This window comes from Charadrius vociferus, unplaced genomic scaffold, assembly GCF_000708025.1.
Source record: "Charadrius vociferus isolate BGI_N301 unplaced genomic scaffold, ASM70802v2 scaffold635, whole genome shotgun sequence".
NCBI classification, from domain to species: domain Eukaryota; kingdom Metazoa; phylum Chordata; class Aves; order Charadriiformes; family Charadriidae; genus Charadrius; species Charadrius vociferus.
The window spans coordinates 119278-136349 of NW_009648436.1; the positions used below are offsets into that span (position 1 = coordinate 119278).

Below are 17072 nucleotides of genomic sequence, written 5' to 3' on the forward strand. Positions count from 1 at the left end.
TTGTCCCTCTCTCCCAAAGAACTTCCTGCACTGAAGTAATAGGCTGCAGTGCTAAACCAAGCATGAACTAATCATTGCATTTTGAAAACAAATATGCCAATTTTTTAATTTTGTGAGGAAAACTTCCAAGTCAAAATGTCAATGGCTATACTCTACACGAGGCATAGTCTCTCTATCTGTATTAATAGAAAAATTATACGAGGTAGTAACATATATCTTACCTGAAGCACAAAGCAAATTAACTAAGCAAATAAAGCAGAATTACAGAATTACAATGCAGTTTTGACTAAACCACTTGCCTCAGGGAAACGGTAATTTGAGAAAACTATCAGTTTATCCTAACAGCTAAGAGAAACCACTTCATTTATGGACACAGAATCATAACGCAAACAAAGTGGATAGTTGCCTTGAAAAATACCTGTGCAGTACCAGGTATTGACATGTCATTTCAGGTAAGACTCTGGTGTAACCAGTTCTTGGAAGCTTACAGTGGAAGGGACTGCAGAGCTTGCTCTATTCATAATGTTTATTTTGGAAGTTCTTTAACAGTTTAACATAAATCACCTTTGCTGCAAAGTGTGTTTCTTCCTCCTAGAGCCTCACAGGCAGGGAAAACAGTTGACTGCCACGAAATTTTTAACAGCCTTTCACATGTTGGAAGAATATTGTTTTCTTTCACTCTCTTATACATAAAACAAATCCAATTCTTTCTGACTTTCCCCATACATCATTTCTCCAACCTATGATCATTACTGTTCTCTTCTAGATTCTCTGTAATTTACCAGCATCATTTTACATGGGGTATTCATTCTGTATGTCCTCAACTCCAAATGTGTATAAGCTGAAATAACCAGCCATGGCATGCCAAAACTACTTTCAACCTATGTAGTGGAGTTACAGCATTTCTTTTCACAGAAAATTATAGCATGGCATTTCCACAGCTATTTTGCTGGGTGACATAATAGTTTGAGTTTTAGCTGAGCCACCTTGGCACAGCACTTCCACCTGTGATATACTTAGAAACAGAAAGTTCAAGCTTTATTGGTGAGTGCCATCTACATACATCTAGCATTAGATTCTTACATGAACTTAGCACCTATGACTGACTGCATTTCAGTGAGAGCTGGGCACATCCTTGCCCTTGCACCTCTGAGAATCACTCCATAACGAATAGACATATGGTTGAGTTTTACAATTCTGACTTGGTAACTGGTGACTCCAGCTCGTACAATGGTGTAGGAATTCTTGGACTGTGGCCATTACATTCTGTTACAGTGGAAAAAAACACAGTACAATCCTACACATTTTTATTTTTATTTTTGTAAATCTGGTGAACACATGGTCTACTTGATTTTGGATTTTTCTTTTCTTTTTTTTGCCAGCTCTCTCATTCATTCTTCTTCTGACTCATATCTTAGCACGCTGAGAGCACTAACAAAGTGAAATAAAATTCTGATAGTACATTATTGATACAGAAGTTATTAGTTTGCCATTAAAATTAGGGAATGAACAATGACAAAAATGCATATTTAATTCTTCTTTACTAAAACAATATAATTCAGTATGAAAGAATGCCACCGGCAACACATCTTATCTGCTAACATGTCTGCTGGGAGAGATTAACTTACCTTATACCAGATAAAGACATGCATATTTTTCTAGCTGCAGCAAAACGTAGCTAAAATTTTTATTTATATTTTCATATGTTTAAATACATATTTCACAATTTTTAAAAAAATAATTACATACCTGTGCTGCCCAATACAAAGCATCAGTGCAGCTTTTATGCACAAATCTATTACATTTTGTCTACTGTAGAATACAGGTGCATTTGGGAGTATACTGATATAATTTGTAATGAATTGTTAAGTGCATGTATTGATGAGTTTTCTACTCATATTAGTGAAAACACCTTATTGTCCCTTAGTTTCGATCCAGTGTTTTGACAGGTAATACCTCCAGTTGTACCTGTCAAAACATACTTAGGAGGAAAGATCTGAAATTTGCTGCTGAAGCCCTGTACAACAAATGTAAAACTACAGTAATCACAATCACATAAAATTCTGCTGCACAGCCTGTATTTGCCTGAAAGCTCTTCATGCATTTCATAAAGACAAGAAAACAATGTTCTTAGTTTTCTTTGCTTATTACTTTCTGTTGTGCATGTACCTTTCTTTGTTTTAGCTATGAGGTCAGCTACATTAGACATCAGTGCCTACCCTGCCATCAACAAATGAAGATTCATTAAAAATATTAGCAATTTGTGCATTTGGAGCAGAAGAATTTAAGGTCCTTCCCAGAACTGCCTTTATGTTTTATGTGCCTATAGCAAGACTTAGAAATCTTTTGGTGGCCAGGTTTGTTTCAGAGCTATTCTTACTAGAGTCCCAAGGTACAATTGTACCTTCCACTGTGCTTATTCAAATGTTTTTGGTTTTTTGTACTACTTGAATCTGAAAAAAACCTTTCCTGATTTAATTAAATATGTCCCAATCCTTAGAAAAAAAAAAAAAAAACAAAAACCACCAACCAAAAAAACAAAAAGAAACCAAACTCAAACGTACCAAACTAAACAAAACTGCAAAAATTATTTTACTCAAATTCTACCTTCAAGACACACATCTTCATCCGCTTGGTATTTCTACTGTCACCCAATCTCTATTTTTCTAACACACAGAATAGTCTACAAATCTATAAAAAATTAGTTGAAATTAGTTGAAAGACTCAGATGGAATGTTCTGATTTGGGGAGATTTGGAGCTGTTGCATGACACTTGGAACAACAGAAGTATATATTTAGTATTGCAGCAATCTCAGGAAAAGTCCACCACTTTTTCAGGACAGTGCCAGCTCTCCTGAATCCCCGTTATAAGTGACCAGTTGAGAGAAGCTAAGTCCAGGGATTTTTAACTATCCTTAGGTATTCCTATGGAACTGATAGAGGAGCCATGCAAATAGTTCCACCTATTTCGATATTGGTGAAAGAAATCTGAGACAGGATACAAGACTTTTTGACTGGGTTTGTTTCTACCTCCCCCTTCCCAGTGAAAACTCAGGATTCAAGATGTTAAACTTTGACAAACCAAGATGATTATTCTATGCTTATATTTTTATATATTCTTGGCTTGTAATACTGATGATGATATCCACTTCCTGACAGTCAAATGAGCATCTGGATCAGGCTAACAGAATGCTACAAATGTAGTTTCCTCATGTATTCACTTAGTCATTAGGAAATTTGAATGAAGCTGATAGTAAAGCCTTCATCATCAGTATAGAAATTCAGAATCTGGCTCACATTTGAATAATTGCTAGGGTCATTATACTGCCATTTAGCTTTGACCTAAATGATGTTTTTTGACAGAAGAGTTTAATCCTAGGCGCTATACTCCCAACATAGAAAATATTGCCAATGAGGCTACGGAGGGAGGAAAGTATTTTCTATTACCAAAACAACATAGTAAGTGTATTCAAAAGAAGGAGTTACACAGCAAAGAAGGAAAGGATTGAATTCAGATCCACAACAGTCCCCCACCCTGAAGCAGAAGGCAGGACTAAATGTTTCCTGTTTGAGGCAATATTATCTTTTGCTACAAAGTGAGATTCTCTGTCTTCATCTGATCATTCACATACACTACAGCACATGAGCTCTCAGAACATTCGATTAATTCAGAGGATGTAAAAAAAAAAATAAAAGGAAAATCTGTGCTGCTGGAGGCAGAGAGGAAGACAGAGAAATGGGGAAGACTGGTATCACACATTAATGCCTTATGTGCTTTAAAGCTTTCCTTAGTGTAACACACAACTTTTTTTTTTTTTAATCTCTACTTTGCAGTTTTCAATATCATTCTTTTATTTCATTTAGATTAAACTCATGTATGTGACAAATATGCTACCAACACTGTTCCATGCACCGCCAGTGTGTATAATCCTTTTTGATATAAATTATGTGCATGGTAGCTGAATGATGGAGCTGACTTTCTCTCTCTAGTCTGGTTTAGGTCAAGTGATATTCAGGTGATGACATTTCATACAAAACCAACAAAGTGTGAAAGGTTATAAGTGAAAGAGCTTCTCTTTTCCTGCAGCTTCCTTTTAGGCAAACAAATGAATAATGAATTCACTGTAACATCTTCATTTGATGTACTCAGCTGTAAAATATGTACATTCTCAAAGCTGAAGTTACTCAGACATCTAACACATGCTAATGAACCAACTTTGTTTTTTGCAGATGCAATTAAAATCCCCATCTTTATCTATGCAGGCCAGGTTAAAAAGGCTGATAACAAGCTGCAGGACTACAAAATGAAAAAAGCAAGCTAAACAGAAATGACGACATGGAGACAGAAAGTAGAAGAAGTTCCAGAGAGAAATGATCTTGCCTTGCAGCAGGAATAATCATCAGGCTGCCAAGACACAAAAGCAATCAAAAAGGAATCAAAGGAGAAAGAGAGACAAAATTAGCAAAGATCTTAATCTCTAATGGTATGTAACAGTGTTTGTATTTAATGTTTGAAATTTCCCTTGGTCTCCTGCTATAAGGATATGCTATATAAAAATGATAGCATGAGTAAAGATAACAATGAAATGTTGTCATTGTATTCTTTTCCAACACAGGGATTCTCACTACTGCCTCACCATCAATACCATTAATTACATTACATGTAGCTACTGTATTAGAAGAGGTAACTGGCATGCCATATTCACAGAGCTGCAGACTCTAAGATTGGAGTGGAATTAAGTACTGAGTAGCTGATCCCCAATGGTCTGCATTGAGTGCATAAAACTCACTTGACCTATGAACAGAGAATGAGATAGATTATGCACAAAAAAATACGCAAACATAAGCATTGAATGCACAGACAATCCATTGACTAGATTGTCTGGTCTCTCATTACACTCAGGGAATGCATTGCTGCTGAATGCTAATCACTTCTGGAGGTGATTACTATTCTGATCAGTGGTTTTTTAGGGTGCAGTCAGCAAAGGCTGGAGTTAGCTTGAAACTCTGCTAAGCAATTATTGGCGAGAATGAGTAGAATTTCATTTAGTTACATCAAAACATCTTTCTAGACTATGGCTGTCTGTGGCCTGCAGTATTAAGATAAACTCTCAAGTATTTAAGCACACCTTCTGCAATGGGCTGCGTATTAGGATCAGATTGTTTCTTAGCACTGATGCTATTTAGCAGCAACTTTATTATATAAGAAGTAATTAGTGAAGAAATGGGCAAAATTTCATTTGCTTAATTCCAAACAACTGTCAGTGTCTAGACTAGACAAGGCCTGTAGACTCAAGATAAAATGAAAATTTCTGATAAGATTACCCTCTGCTATGTACTAATTGCCATCAGGTATATACAGGCAGTGGTGTTAATGTAGGTTGAATTTGCATGCAGAATGTGATTCTATAATTAGAATGCTCTACAATGCTCAAACTGCAAAGAAACAACTCTATTTTTAAAAACTGATGAAATGGTAAAAGAATAAAAACATCTATGTACTTCACTAAGTCTCCAGAAAGGAACGACTGCTGCCAAGAGGTTCAACAAGTTATGTAATCATTGCAATTATATGCATCCAAGCATTTGAAAAAAAACATTAATGCCAACATAGTATAGCATTAGGCTTTATGGTGCATTCCCCCCTGTTCCAAGCTTACACACGCAAAAACATTTTCATTTTGAAATGGAACTCATCCATGACTTACTGAAATATCACTTATTATCCAGTTACCTCCATAAGATACTTTTAACTGATTTAAAAGCTTTTCTGGATAATAAATCTCCTCTCCTCCTCCCTAGTCTCTTTTTCTGAACCATTCTTGATCCTCTGTATTTATGGCATTTTTTAACATATGTTGCACAGCACTTTAGGTACCTTAGCTTTTTGCATTTCTAAGGGTCTTCCACCTGCAATCCTGCAGCCTGCCCCCACTTGCAGCTCCCTACCCTTTCATACAAGCTGCCAGGACAGCCTACACCAGAACACCTGTGGCAGTATTCTTCCCATGACACTCTTGTTTGTTACCCATCTCCTGGACGTATACTTGCGAACCCCGATACTTGTGAACCCTGTTGTTATGGCAGGTTCCCAAGGAAAGCAATTGTCACTGATGTTAGAATCACCCCTTCTTTCTTCCCTTTCCCGATTTCTACATTTGGTTGTAGCTTCTGGTTTACACTACAGGACTCATCAATGCATTTGCAGAAAGGTGAGCAATGAACCAGCCACATAGCACCTTCCCAGTCAACGCATGCTCCCAGCAATGACAAGAGCACTATAAGCAGGAATAACCCAGGAGGAGTTTGAGTATGCCTGGACATAAAATACAGAGTTATAGTGTGGAAAAGTATGATGGGGGAACCGCCTGCTCTAGTGGAGAGGGTGCTGAGGACTGGACACTCGCTTTTCTTTCTGGATGGCCAGTGAGAAGGGTTTTTCCCTTTTCCTTTTCTCACCATCTTTCTCTTCTTCTTTTATTTTTTTCTCTTTTCACTCCCCTCCCCTTCCAAACCATCCACCGTTAGAATCAATGAATGCCGTCAAATACGAACCTGCTAGTAAATCTTCATGCAACACACAGTGGACTGTTACCACTCTTTTCATCACTTTCCTTTTTATATAATAAAAAAGCATTGTTACTTTTGATTTCCCTTCACATACAACACATCTTTTATTATAACACTTCCATTATTAGAATAATATCCTTATGTTTTAGTCCTTCATTTTCCTAGTTTTACTTTGCCCTATAGAATGGAATTTGAAATATCACAGACAATTTGTATTCTAATACTGCATATGCTGTTTTGGAGTTTTTCTAGCATGCAGCATGTGCTAACAAAACAATTCCTATGTTTCTTAAGCAAATCCAAATCCTTACTGATCTTAACTGATATTTAAACTATAACACATAAAACTGAAAATTGAATGCTGTTGACATATAGTAACTTCTTTATAACAGGATGATACAATTGTATGCCTGATACTACAGAGGAAGTAACATTTTCAATCACCTCCTAATATATAACATATCCAGTACGATCGAAACAGAAAAAAATAGAAATCACTGTAGATCAAGAGATTTCAAGTTTTTCAGAGTATAAAAAACCTAAAAAATAAGTGGCATGACTTGGTAATTTCACAGTGGAATTAGCATTTCCTTTATAAGTGATTTTCATAGTATGGACACTTTCAACTGGTGGCAACCTAAAAAAATATCAGTTCTTGTGCATATACTGGAGGCAGACAAACATATGGGAAAGAAGCAAAAATCTTATGTAAGTGATTACTCTGGTACGATATTATTAACATTGTATATGTTGTCCTTACCCTGGACCTCTCCTCTAGTTTTGTCATCATGACGACTGTTGCACCCCGTTGCTCCCACATCATTCTCCAGAAGTCACCAAAGGTTTCTGGCAATGCTCCTTGTGTTGCTATATAAGCATTCTGCTTTCTGTATCCATCTATGTAGTTAGCATTGATATAGTCACTGCCTGGTATGCCTGCAAAGAGAGAAGCGTGAAAACAAGTGGCAGCATTTCTGTGCTGTCCTATTGCACAAGCGTGAAAAAAATTGTGTGACACAGCTGGATCAGTGAATCTTAGCTTGCTGCACACCCAGCAGTACACAGGTACTTGCAACTGAGTGTATGCCATTTGTGGAGCCGATGGGTATGATGGCCTCTCTGGGAATAACCATTCTTTTGAAACAAAGGACTCAGTCTGATAAGGAAGTACAAAAGAAGCCTGAAAATCTGTAGCAGATGGAGGGACCCGGTAGAGGAAACAGCAGCATTTAAAAGTTGGTCTGACACCGCCTGCAGTCGCCCACCAGCACGGCAGCCTCTGTGTGGGCCAGACACGGAAGCCTCTCCATCAGATGCCCTGAGTAAACTCCACTTAACACTCTCGTTGAGCTCATTGCATTTATTCTAAATATAGAAAAAGGGTTAATGTTGTCAGACTATTAATATTCCTGATACATTCATTTTTCCCATTAAATGGAAAGCTAATTATGAGCTTTATTTTAACAAAACACATTATGTAAATCAGGTTTAAGAAACAGTGGAATCTACTATATGGTGTGTGCAGGAAATAAAGGCCTCTGCAGGTCAGAATAAAAATTAAATGCATGAAAAGACGGGGGAATCCAAGACCAGTGGGCACATTGGACCTACACTGTCAATTGCTCAAGGCTCAGGTATTTTGGACAAGACTTACAGAGGGACTTAGGGTGTGTCTACCAGATGCATGCTCATGCTTTGAGCCACATGGAAGAGAGCCAGCTCCTAACTGGAATCTGTTTAACTGAGGGTATGCAGTGCCATGTCTGTACTGAGAGCTGGACCATAACACGCTGCCTGCCGAGGCTGAAGAGGAGTATTGGCTGCAGTGAAGATAATGCCTGGGCTAGTCTGGACTAATAAGGCAGCCATGCTCACAGAAAGGGGTGAATATGGACATACAGGTCTCAGTCCCATCCCTCCTGTGTTCAGCAGTGCAGTGTCCAGCTTTTAACTCTGACTATGTGCATGTTGGAAGACAAAGCATGGCAGGCATCAGTTTCTATGTCTCTGCTGGTTTTTTAACTGATGACTGGAGGAAGAATGTGAGATCTCAGTGCTGGTGGGTGGCAAAGCAATATTCCCCACATTACTGCGGTGTTGAACATGGAAGTGTTCCCCAGAAGAGTTAGCTGAAATACTGAGTATTATGTGCATAATAATAAAATGACACAAAAGGTTTGTTAAAGTGATTAACGGAAGTTACTTCTTTGAGCAGAAATAAATGATTTATGCTTACACAGCCAATCTGCTATGCCCAAGTCTACAACCCCAGCATACAGTGCAGGTTGCACGCACTGTTTCAAAAGACAAGTCAAGGTGGTACAAGCTCCCTGGCTTATTCTAAAGCTGTGATATTTTCACTCCACAAAGCAACAGGGTTGAATTTCTTTGGCTATGAAACACAATAAATTATCAAATATCTTTAAAGAAATGTTTCTCAAGCTTTCTGTCAGAAATTGAACGTCCAAATCTATCCTGACATATTATCTCCTGCTGGTGATCCCAAACCAGCAATTACTGGGGATGCACATTCCTGTCTTGCTTGTCAACCCAGTGTCATACATCTGAAATTATCTTCCAAAATAATTTGAATGGAAAGTAGAGGTACCACTTTAGTATTTTTGTTTGTTTGTTTGTTTTTAGCTACAATCTGAAGAGTTTCTCCACTCATGGTGGGTAAGCTTAGTGTTTCATTCTACTACTTGCTTAGTAATGAACAAACCCACTGATTAACTGTGTCACTAATTAAGACCCAATATAATCTTGAAATGATTGAGATTATAGGTTACTGCAGCTGTAGTCTGGCATAAAATTTTGTCTTTATGCCCCAGAAAGCTTAAGAGATTTTCTTGTTTCATATATTCAAATTATATTTAAACACAAATTTTAATTTAATTTGACTTTCTGTACAATTAAAAGGAAAAATCTGACAAAATATTCAGGGAAGGAAAGAGTTTATAACTTCAGGGGCACAAGAGAGGCAACAAATGGCAGTCCTCAGGCAAGACGCATGGATGGACACAAGAAGACTGGTTGACTATGATTAGAACTGATTGAAAGTCTCTTCTGGGAGAAAAATAAAACAAAATAAAAAACCTTTAAAACCTGCATATTCCCTACATGAAAGGCCGAAATTGGAGTTCAAAAGCTTCACTCTTGTAGACTTGAAACTTTTTTACATGACAGTTCTTATTGTGGATATTGGAATTAATGACTTAGAAAATACAACTGCTAGGCACAATGCTGTATTTTCCCCCTTTATCAAGATAATAAAACATTTTTGCACAAAACAGATGAGAAAGAAAAATGAAGCCAACAGGAGAAATCTACACCAACTGGGTATTATTACCAAAGGAACTGAGAAAGCTGGTAAGAAATGTTTTCTGCATAAATTAGAATTATATTATGATGCCTGGTATCATACTTTGAAGCATATGTTATAAATAAAAGCCTGAGGAAAAAATGAAAAAGAAAAACAACAATTTTTATAGTGGTTAAATGATCTTCTGGGAAAGCTGTCCTCTGGAGCTGATATTGCACAAACTCAGCGTGAAAATTAAGCAGGAGAAGTATTGCAAACTGTGCACCAAAGAATGATCTTTACAAATCTTAGCAGCCAACCCTAGTACCTGAATGTCTAAAATCATAAATACTTTACTAACTCACATTAAATTTATTGATAAAACATATTAAAAATAAATAACTTCTAAATTAATTAAATTCTAATTCTTCAGGTTAGAATGAAGAAAAGCTTCCAGATTATACCTCCCTTGATCACAGATGCAAGTAAGAAAGAATTAAGATTAACAATTACTGGTAACTGCAAAGAGGATTTTTTCCCAGCTAGGTTAAAGTGGAAATTTCCACTCTATTTCTCCACTTGGCTTTAATCAAGAGGACACAAAATATCCTGTATGTCCTTTAGCTGGAAAAAATCCTTTTATAAGGCAACTCAGCCTCACGGAGCATGAAAAGGATGTGGCTGGGACATGGACAGGAAAGTCCATTTACCATACGACTTGAGCAACTGTTAGTAACTTAACTAATGCAGTTTTGGGAATAACTAGGTGCTGCTCCAACATCTTGCACTGTGAGGAGATTTTCATCGAGGGTTTATCTCTAGTAAAATACAGTACTCTATCGGGTTATATCTCTACTAAGATCACGAGAACAATACGATTCACCATACTCAGCTCCATTGACTCTCTCACTCGCAATACCCATTAGGGGTTTTCTTTGTTCTCCATCCATTCTCATAGTCCCTTCAAGTATCATACCCATTTCTCACAGAGCCTCTTTTCATCACTGTTTTCATGCATGACCTCAGTTTCACATCTTGTTCCAAAATCCTTTTGTAGTCTGTAATACCACTTCCCTACTCTCACTTTCTATCTCACACTTTGCCACACCAGTTTTTGCTTCATCAGCTGTGTCCCCACAACGCCTAAACTTAAAGCCCTCTAGGGAAGGTGCCTTATCATAAGAGGCCTAATGAGGTGTGTGCAGTTTAAAAATAACATATACAAAGCCTGAATATCTGTTAATATTTACACTGACCAAGCAGAAACAATTATCAAAGGCAAATAAATCTAAATATTAAAATGTCACTTTCTGCCATGACTTCTCTGGCCATAACCTCATTCTGAGCTGAGAAAGTTGAACAATTCTCTGTCAAGTCTAATAGTGCAAAACCAATCAAATGACAACTAGTTTGACTGCAGTAAAACAAAATCCTGCGTACCTTTGTTAGCTGTCATAGCTTGAAGGCAACATACCCACAAGCACAGCAGCAATTGCCATCATTACTTATATTTGGGTTTAATAGTTGAGAGAGGTCAGTTATTCTGTAAACACCTGGGTCAAGAAGGGGACAAAGCAACCAAATTCTGCCATCAGTAATACTGATATGAACCTTAACTAAGTCTATTGGCATCAGGGGGGTTTACTGCAGATTTAAGACGGCCTATCTGAAGTGTAAATTTAGGGTAATCCATGCAGTATAACCTGACTTTCACAAGTTTCATGGAGACAGAGACACAGTTTCTGCACAAAAAGTCATCTAAAGATTAAGCTTCCAGATCGTTATTCTACCATAACTATTTTCTAGTAGCCTTTTCAACTATGTGATGAATGACCAGAGTCTGCAATCGCCTTACTCTGCCAGACAGGAATCAAGCACAATGGGGGAAGAATCAGATGAGTAGTTGAGCATAAAAGACATCCCATTTTCAAATATCTCAAGAGAACAAAGTAGTCCAGATTTTACAGCGTAAGAGTGAACGAGCAATGAAACAAAATTAGACAATGCCACAATTAAAGTGCAAAAGATTTAAAAAAATGAGATCTATAGCTTCCAATTTATGCTGAGATTGTACTCATGAACTGAGATGACAGTACAGCTTGCCGCAGCATAGACTCAGATCCACAAGGCTAATAACGTAGACCTCAGAATTATTCACTTGATTTCCTGAAGACAGTTATAATCTTAAATAGCTTTAATTAGACTTCAAGTTTTATTCACAAACTGAAATCAAATCATGAAATTATTTCAAGCCTTTACAAAGGCTAAGTACTGAACAGCCTTTCTATTTAAAACAAATTAAACCATAAACCTTTGTTTCTGTGCTGCTTTCCTAAGAGATGTGCTGTTAGTCATAAAAAGAGTGTGAAGTAATAAGATTAAATTCTGTCATGCTTGTAAACAAGTTGGGAAAATGCAATGATGAATTCAAAATGCTGATGAAGCAGTCCTATTGGTTTAAATCAATGACTGATATTTTGAACTATATCAGAGCAAAAATTAACTAAGGCAGCTGCTAGATGCCAGTAATAACTGTTTATTTGGAAGGTTCTGTAACATAAAATCTATATAGTTAAGGAAATTATCAAATTCAAACGGTCTAAGCACAAGACCAATGAAAACGTTGTAGTAATGAACATGGGTAAAATGAAAGCTTTTTACAAAGACAGGAAACTGCACTACGTATCATCCTAACAATATAAGGTAAGCAGGAAAAGGAAATGACAGAAAATGAAAACCTAAAGATTGCTGGATTATGGATGGACTATTAGGACTAGGAGAGTCAGGTGCAGGGGGAAAGGATGAAAGATGTGGAGTCTCAAAGTGAAATGTTGAATTATAGAGAATTGTGGAAAGAAGGCAATGTCAAAAAAGGGTGGGCAGAAGAGAGAATTAAGCAGGACACAGAAAGGGATTGTGTAGAGAACAGAAGACAAATATTTGAAAGAAGAAAAAAGGTGAGAAAAATTTGAAAAAGGTGAAATGTAGGGATGGCAACTAAAAACTAGGAGTTGTAGAAGATCTGCAGGCAAGATGAGAAACTTGGAAGGTGAGTAGCAGAAAAACAGGCTGGGAAACAGGAGGAGTTCTGTTAAGAAAATGAAAGGAAGCTTGGATTTGTTTTGTTTCATTTTGTTTTAATAGTTGACTAGTATTAAGACAGGGTACAGAATGAAAGTAAACAGATTGTTCGGTGCAGTTCCTCAGAGAGACAAATAACAGCATTGTGCCAGCACAATGGCCACAATATATTGAGATAGCAGTATGTTGCATGATAGTGCAAAGCAGATATTGAAATCCAGCATGAAGTTATCATACTGTGATTACTTTAGAGCTGTCTGAAACTTGATTTGGTGATTCTCCAACTCTTTAAGACTGAGTAACACCAAAGTTATATATCCTAGCAGTCTTTTTTTTTTTTTTTTTTTGATAGAAATATTCATTTATACCTCTGAATGATGCACTAAAAGGGCTGATGAGCACCGATGAGTCTGATATTTCAATAATCAATAATTTATTAATCCCTGGAAGTGTTCAAGGCCACACTGGATGGGGCTTTGACCAACCTGGTCTAGTGGAAGTTGTTCCTGCCCATGGTAGGGGGGTTGGAACTAGATGACCTTTAAGGTCTCTTCCAACCCAAACCATTCTGATTCTATGATTCTATGACAAATCCTGAAAAAAAACAGTTTCAATATGAATGTGCACAGTAAACTGTGAGGTGCCAAATCTTCATTACCCTTTCAAGAACAAAGCCACTGGACTTTTTGCTGAAGCTTTCCCTAATTGACAGTGTGGGTACGCATAGAGGAAAAAGTCAGAATTGTTTTGAGCTGATTTCAAGGGTATCAAGAATGACACCATTTTTGTTGTTAAGTTACAACTATAACAGCATAAATTGATTCATAAGTCAAAATAATTATAGCCCTACAACTTATCTTGGCATTGTTGTTGAGACAGCCACCATGAAGTCTACTCTATGAAGTCTACTTCATAGGGACTTTTACACCATGAAGTTTACTTCACTGATCTTTCTGTATCCCATTACTTCATCACTGAAATACTTTTTTTGCTTTTAAGGCACTCCAGACTTGCAGGGGGAAGGGGCATACAATTATTCTAAATGTGTAATTATATATTGTTAGCAGAATGCAACACAAATACACTGTGAAAGAGTGCAAATAATTTGTACAGTCCATGACTGTTCAGTAGATGTTCAAGAATTTATCTTGACCAGAACACATTCTAAATCTAAAGATGATGGCCTACATACTCAATGATAATTTATCAATAACTGGCAATCAGACAAATAAGAATATTAGCAGTTTCTTGCCATTTCCTTTCTTGACCATTTATATTACAGTCAGAGACTTCTGGCTGTAGCAGCATTTTAAAGCCACTAAATTTCCCATAAAAAAAAATTACGCTGCTGAAACATCATACATATTATTTTTCAATTTTTTTTTAATCACTAACTGGTGTTATGCAAATCCATGCCACATTTGGCAGACTTTAGTCTTGGATGTCTCCTAAAAGAACTGGCAAGACTTTTTAAAATGCAGAATGTTTAAATCATTTTTTTCCCAGTATTTTATTAAACTCCTTAGAGGTTTAAGATCACAGACCTACCTATTTCAACTTGATCTGTTTCTCTTTTAATCAGTAAATTCTGCCCTAAAATCCATTTAGATGCATACAATAAACTTCACTATGTTATAACATTCTTTCATTATACTGTAAAATTCCAAATGTCCCTCTCAGACACATCCGAAGACAGCGCAACATGAGCGATGAGATTTCAAGAACATAGGAACAAAATTTTCCAAAGTAATATTTTCTTTCAGGTGGCAATTCAAATTACCACAACTAATCTGAGTTTTTCTTCCAAAGGGACATCTAATGTAATATAATTCAAACAGTGTTGAGTTTAATAATATAAAAAAGTATTCTTGCAAAGTGAGCAATTATGTTGTGGAACTCCATGCTATATGCAACTACAGTGGCCAAGAACATAGCGGAGATTCAAAACCAGGCTTGAACATGTGCAACGAGTTATAAAAGGCACCAAAATAAACACTTTGAAAGCATTACTAAGCCTTTTGTTTCAGGGCTAATCTAATTTTTAACAACTTGATACTATCAATGGGTGGAAAGAAGTCATTTCAGATCTCTACTTCTTACGACTTTCTGTTAATCACTTCATATTGGCTACAGCCAGAGACAGGCAACTGAAAAAAACCAGTCTCGTGCCCCATTCTAGAGTAGCAATTATAGTATTCTGCATTTTTGCAACACTATCAAGAGGCAAAGTGACCATCAGCATAGGATTACAGTTTGGCAGATGCTTAGTTTCTTGTTCATTTATATTGGCTCTTAAACAGGGACCAGGTGTTTAGGTGTAGAATGGAGCTCTCAATCTTAGAAAGACCACAGCTATTATTCAAACCTCACTGATAATATTAGTATTCTTATGGCCACCAAAGAATTGCAGATAAGGCCTAAATCCAACCACATAGTCTCCATATAGTTGTAACACAATGTAATGTAGTCTAAATTTAGGTCCTGATCAACTTGTATAGTAACAAAGGTAAAGGGGAATTATTTTCTTTTTAAAAATACTGAAAGTATTGATTTCTCTGGTAGCATGGAAACAAATGGCACTGTCAACTAATTAAGATGCTAAGCTAACTGAGTATTTTCACTGTAGGAATATTTACTTAAAACTTGAAAAAGAAGCACTTATTACCAAATGCTAAGACCAGTGTATTAAACTTAGGAAGGTACGCACACTGAATTTCACAATGGCAATCGTGTAAAATCCTGGGGGGGTGGGGGAATTTAAAAGGATAATTAAATAATTTATTACTGTTTTCAAAACAAATTCTCATAGCATAAAAAGGCATTTAATATTTGATTTGTCTTGCTTTTTGCACCATAAACTGAAGACTGAGACTTAAAATTATGCAAATCACCAAATGGGTCAAAACCCCATTTATGGTTTTACATCTAAGACTGATATTTCAAAGATTTATAGTATTTTTCTTTGGTTAGGGTCACTGGCTATTATAGGGTTAGAAAATTTAGCCTTACTGTGGTATTTCTTACTTAAAAAAGGGAATCAAACTTTACAGTTTAACTGTATGCTCTCCCTGCTCCTTAAAATACTCAGTCCTTTCCTACAGTTACAATGTAGATCTTCTTCATATTTTTACTGTTTATTATTTAAAAGGTAGTCTAATATACTGTGTAATTTGGTATTTTTAATTAATTTGACTAACTTTTTCTGTTTTGTCTCTTAAATTTTCTTCCCCTTCTCTGAATATGTTCATTTTCTTTAAGGGAACAAAATTTCATGGGTCATTTACATGAAAGGGAACCTGGCAGAACTTTTTAAGGCCAGATATCTGACTTATAAATTAACAAATATATTTATTTGCGATTATATTTTTTCCTCCCCATCTTGTCCTCATTACACAACTCTTTTTCCAAACAAAATCCTGTGAAAACCTTGAGTCTTATGTCAAATAGACTTATTTCTGCGTTAAACATTTTGTTCCAAAGAACTTTACTTAACAATTCAGAATGGCTGTCCAATCACTGTTCTTGGCCTTTCCTGACCATGTACTTAGTTCTCTTGTCTGGATGAGTGACACAGAAAGGGATATTTTTCTTGAATTACATCACATATAATGCTCATTAAAATACCCTCTCTTCTGTGTTGAGACAGGTAGCAGCAAGTTTCTATACAGCTATATTCTTCTACAAGGCAATGTGAAAAATTCTAAATGATGTTACAAAAAATCTTGTCAGAACTGCTATATGAGACTCAGAGGTGGTACAAACATAAGCAGATTATCATATGCAAATTTTCCAAGGCAATCATTTAAATTTTCTAATACATTTGAGGAGCTCTTATCTGTGTTATCAAAGCCCATAGTGTGCAGCTGCAATAAATAAGTAAAGATCTAAACTTCAGTCAGTCAGATTGCCTTTTTCTTCACCAAGCAGCTAATATTAAAATGGATTACACCTATAAATATAGTCCCTCCAGTATCCAGTGTCTTCAGGTCTGGAGTAGCCAAAGATAAGAAGCTGTTTATAACTGTAAATTAAAACACCTTGCAGTTTAACTTGGAGCATGTTAGGAATGAAATAATTATGGCCTTGAATACAGTTCCCTACATCTTATGTATCATATGCA

The 17072-nt window shown here is 36.4% G+C and overlaps 1 protein-coding gene across 1 annotated transcript in view; it reads right to left on the bottom strand.

Annotated features, from left to right (window-relative positions):
• Positions 1–17072, bottom strand: part of PTPRD (protein tyrosine phosphatase, receptor type, D) — a 284005-nt gene that overhangs the window by 40472 nt on the left and 226461 nt on the right. Inside the window, exon 28 of the mRNA XM_009885407.1 lies at positions 7331–7506. Coding sequence (XP_009883709.1) covers positions 7331–7506 — 176 coding nt within the window. The remainder of the gene's footprint in view (positions 1–7330; positions 7507–17072) is intronic.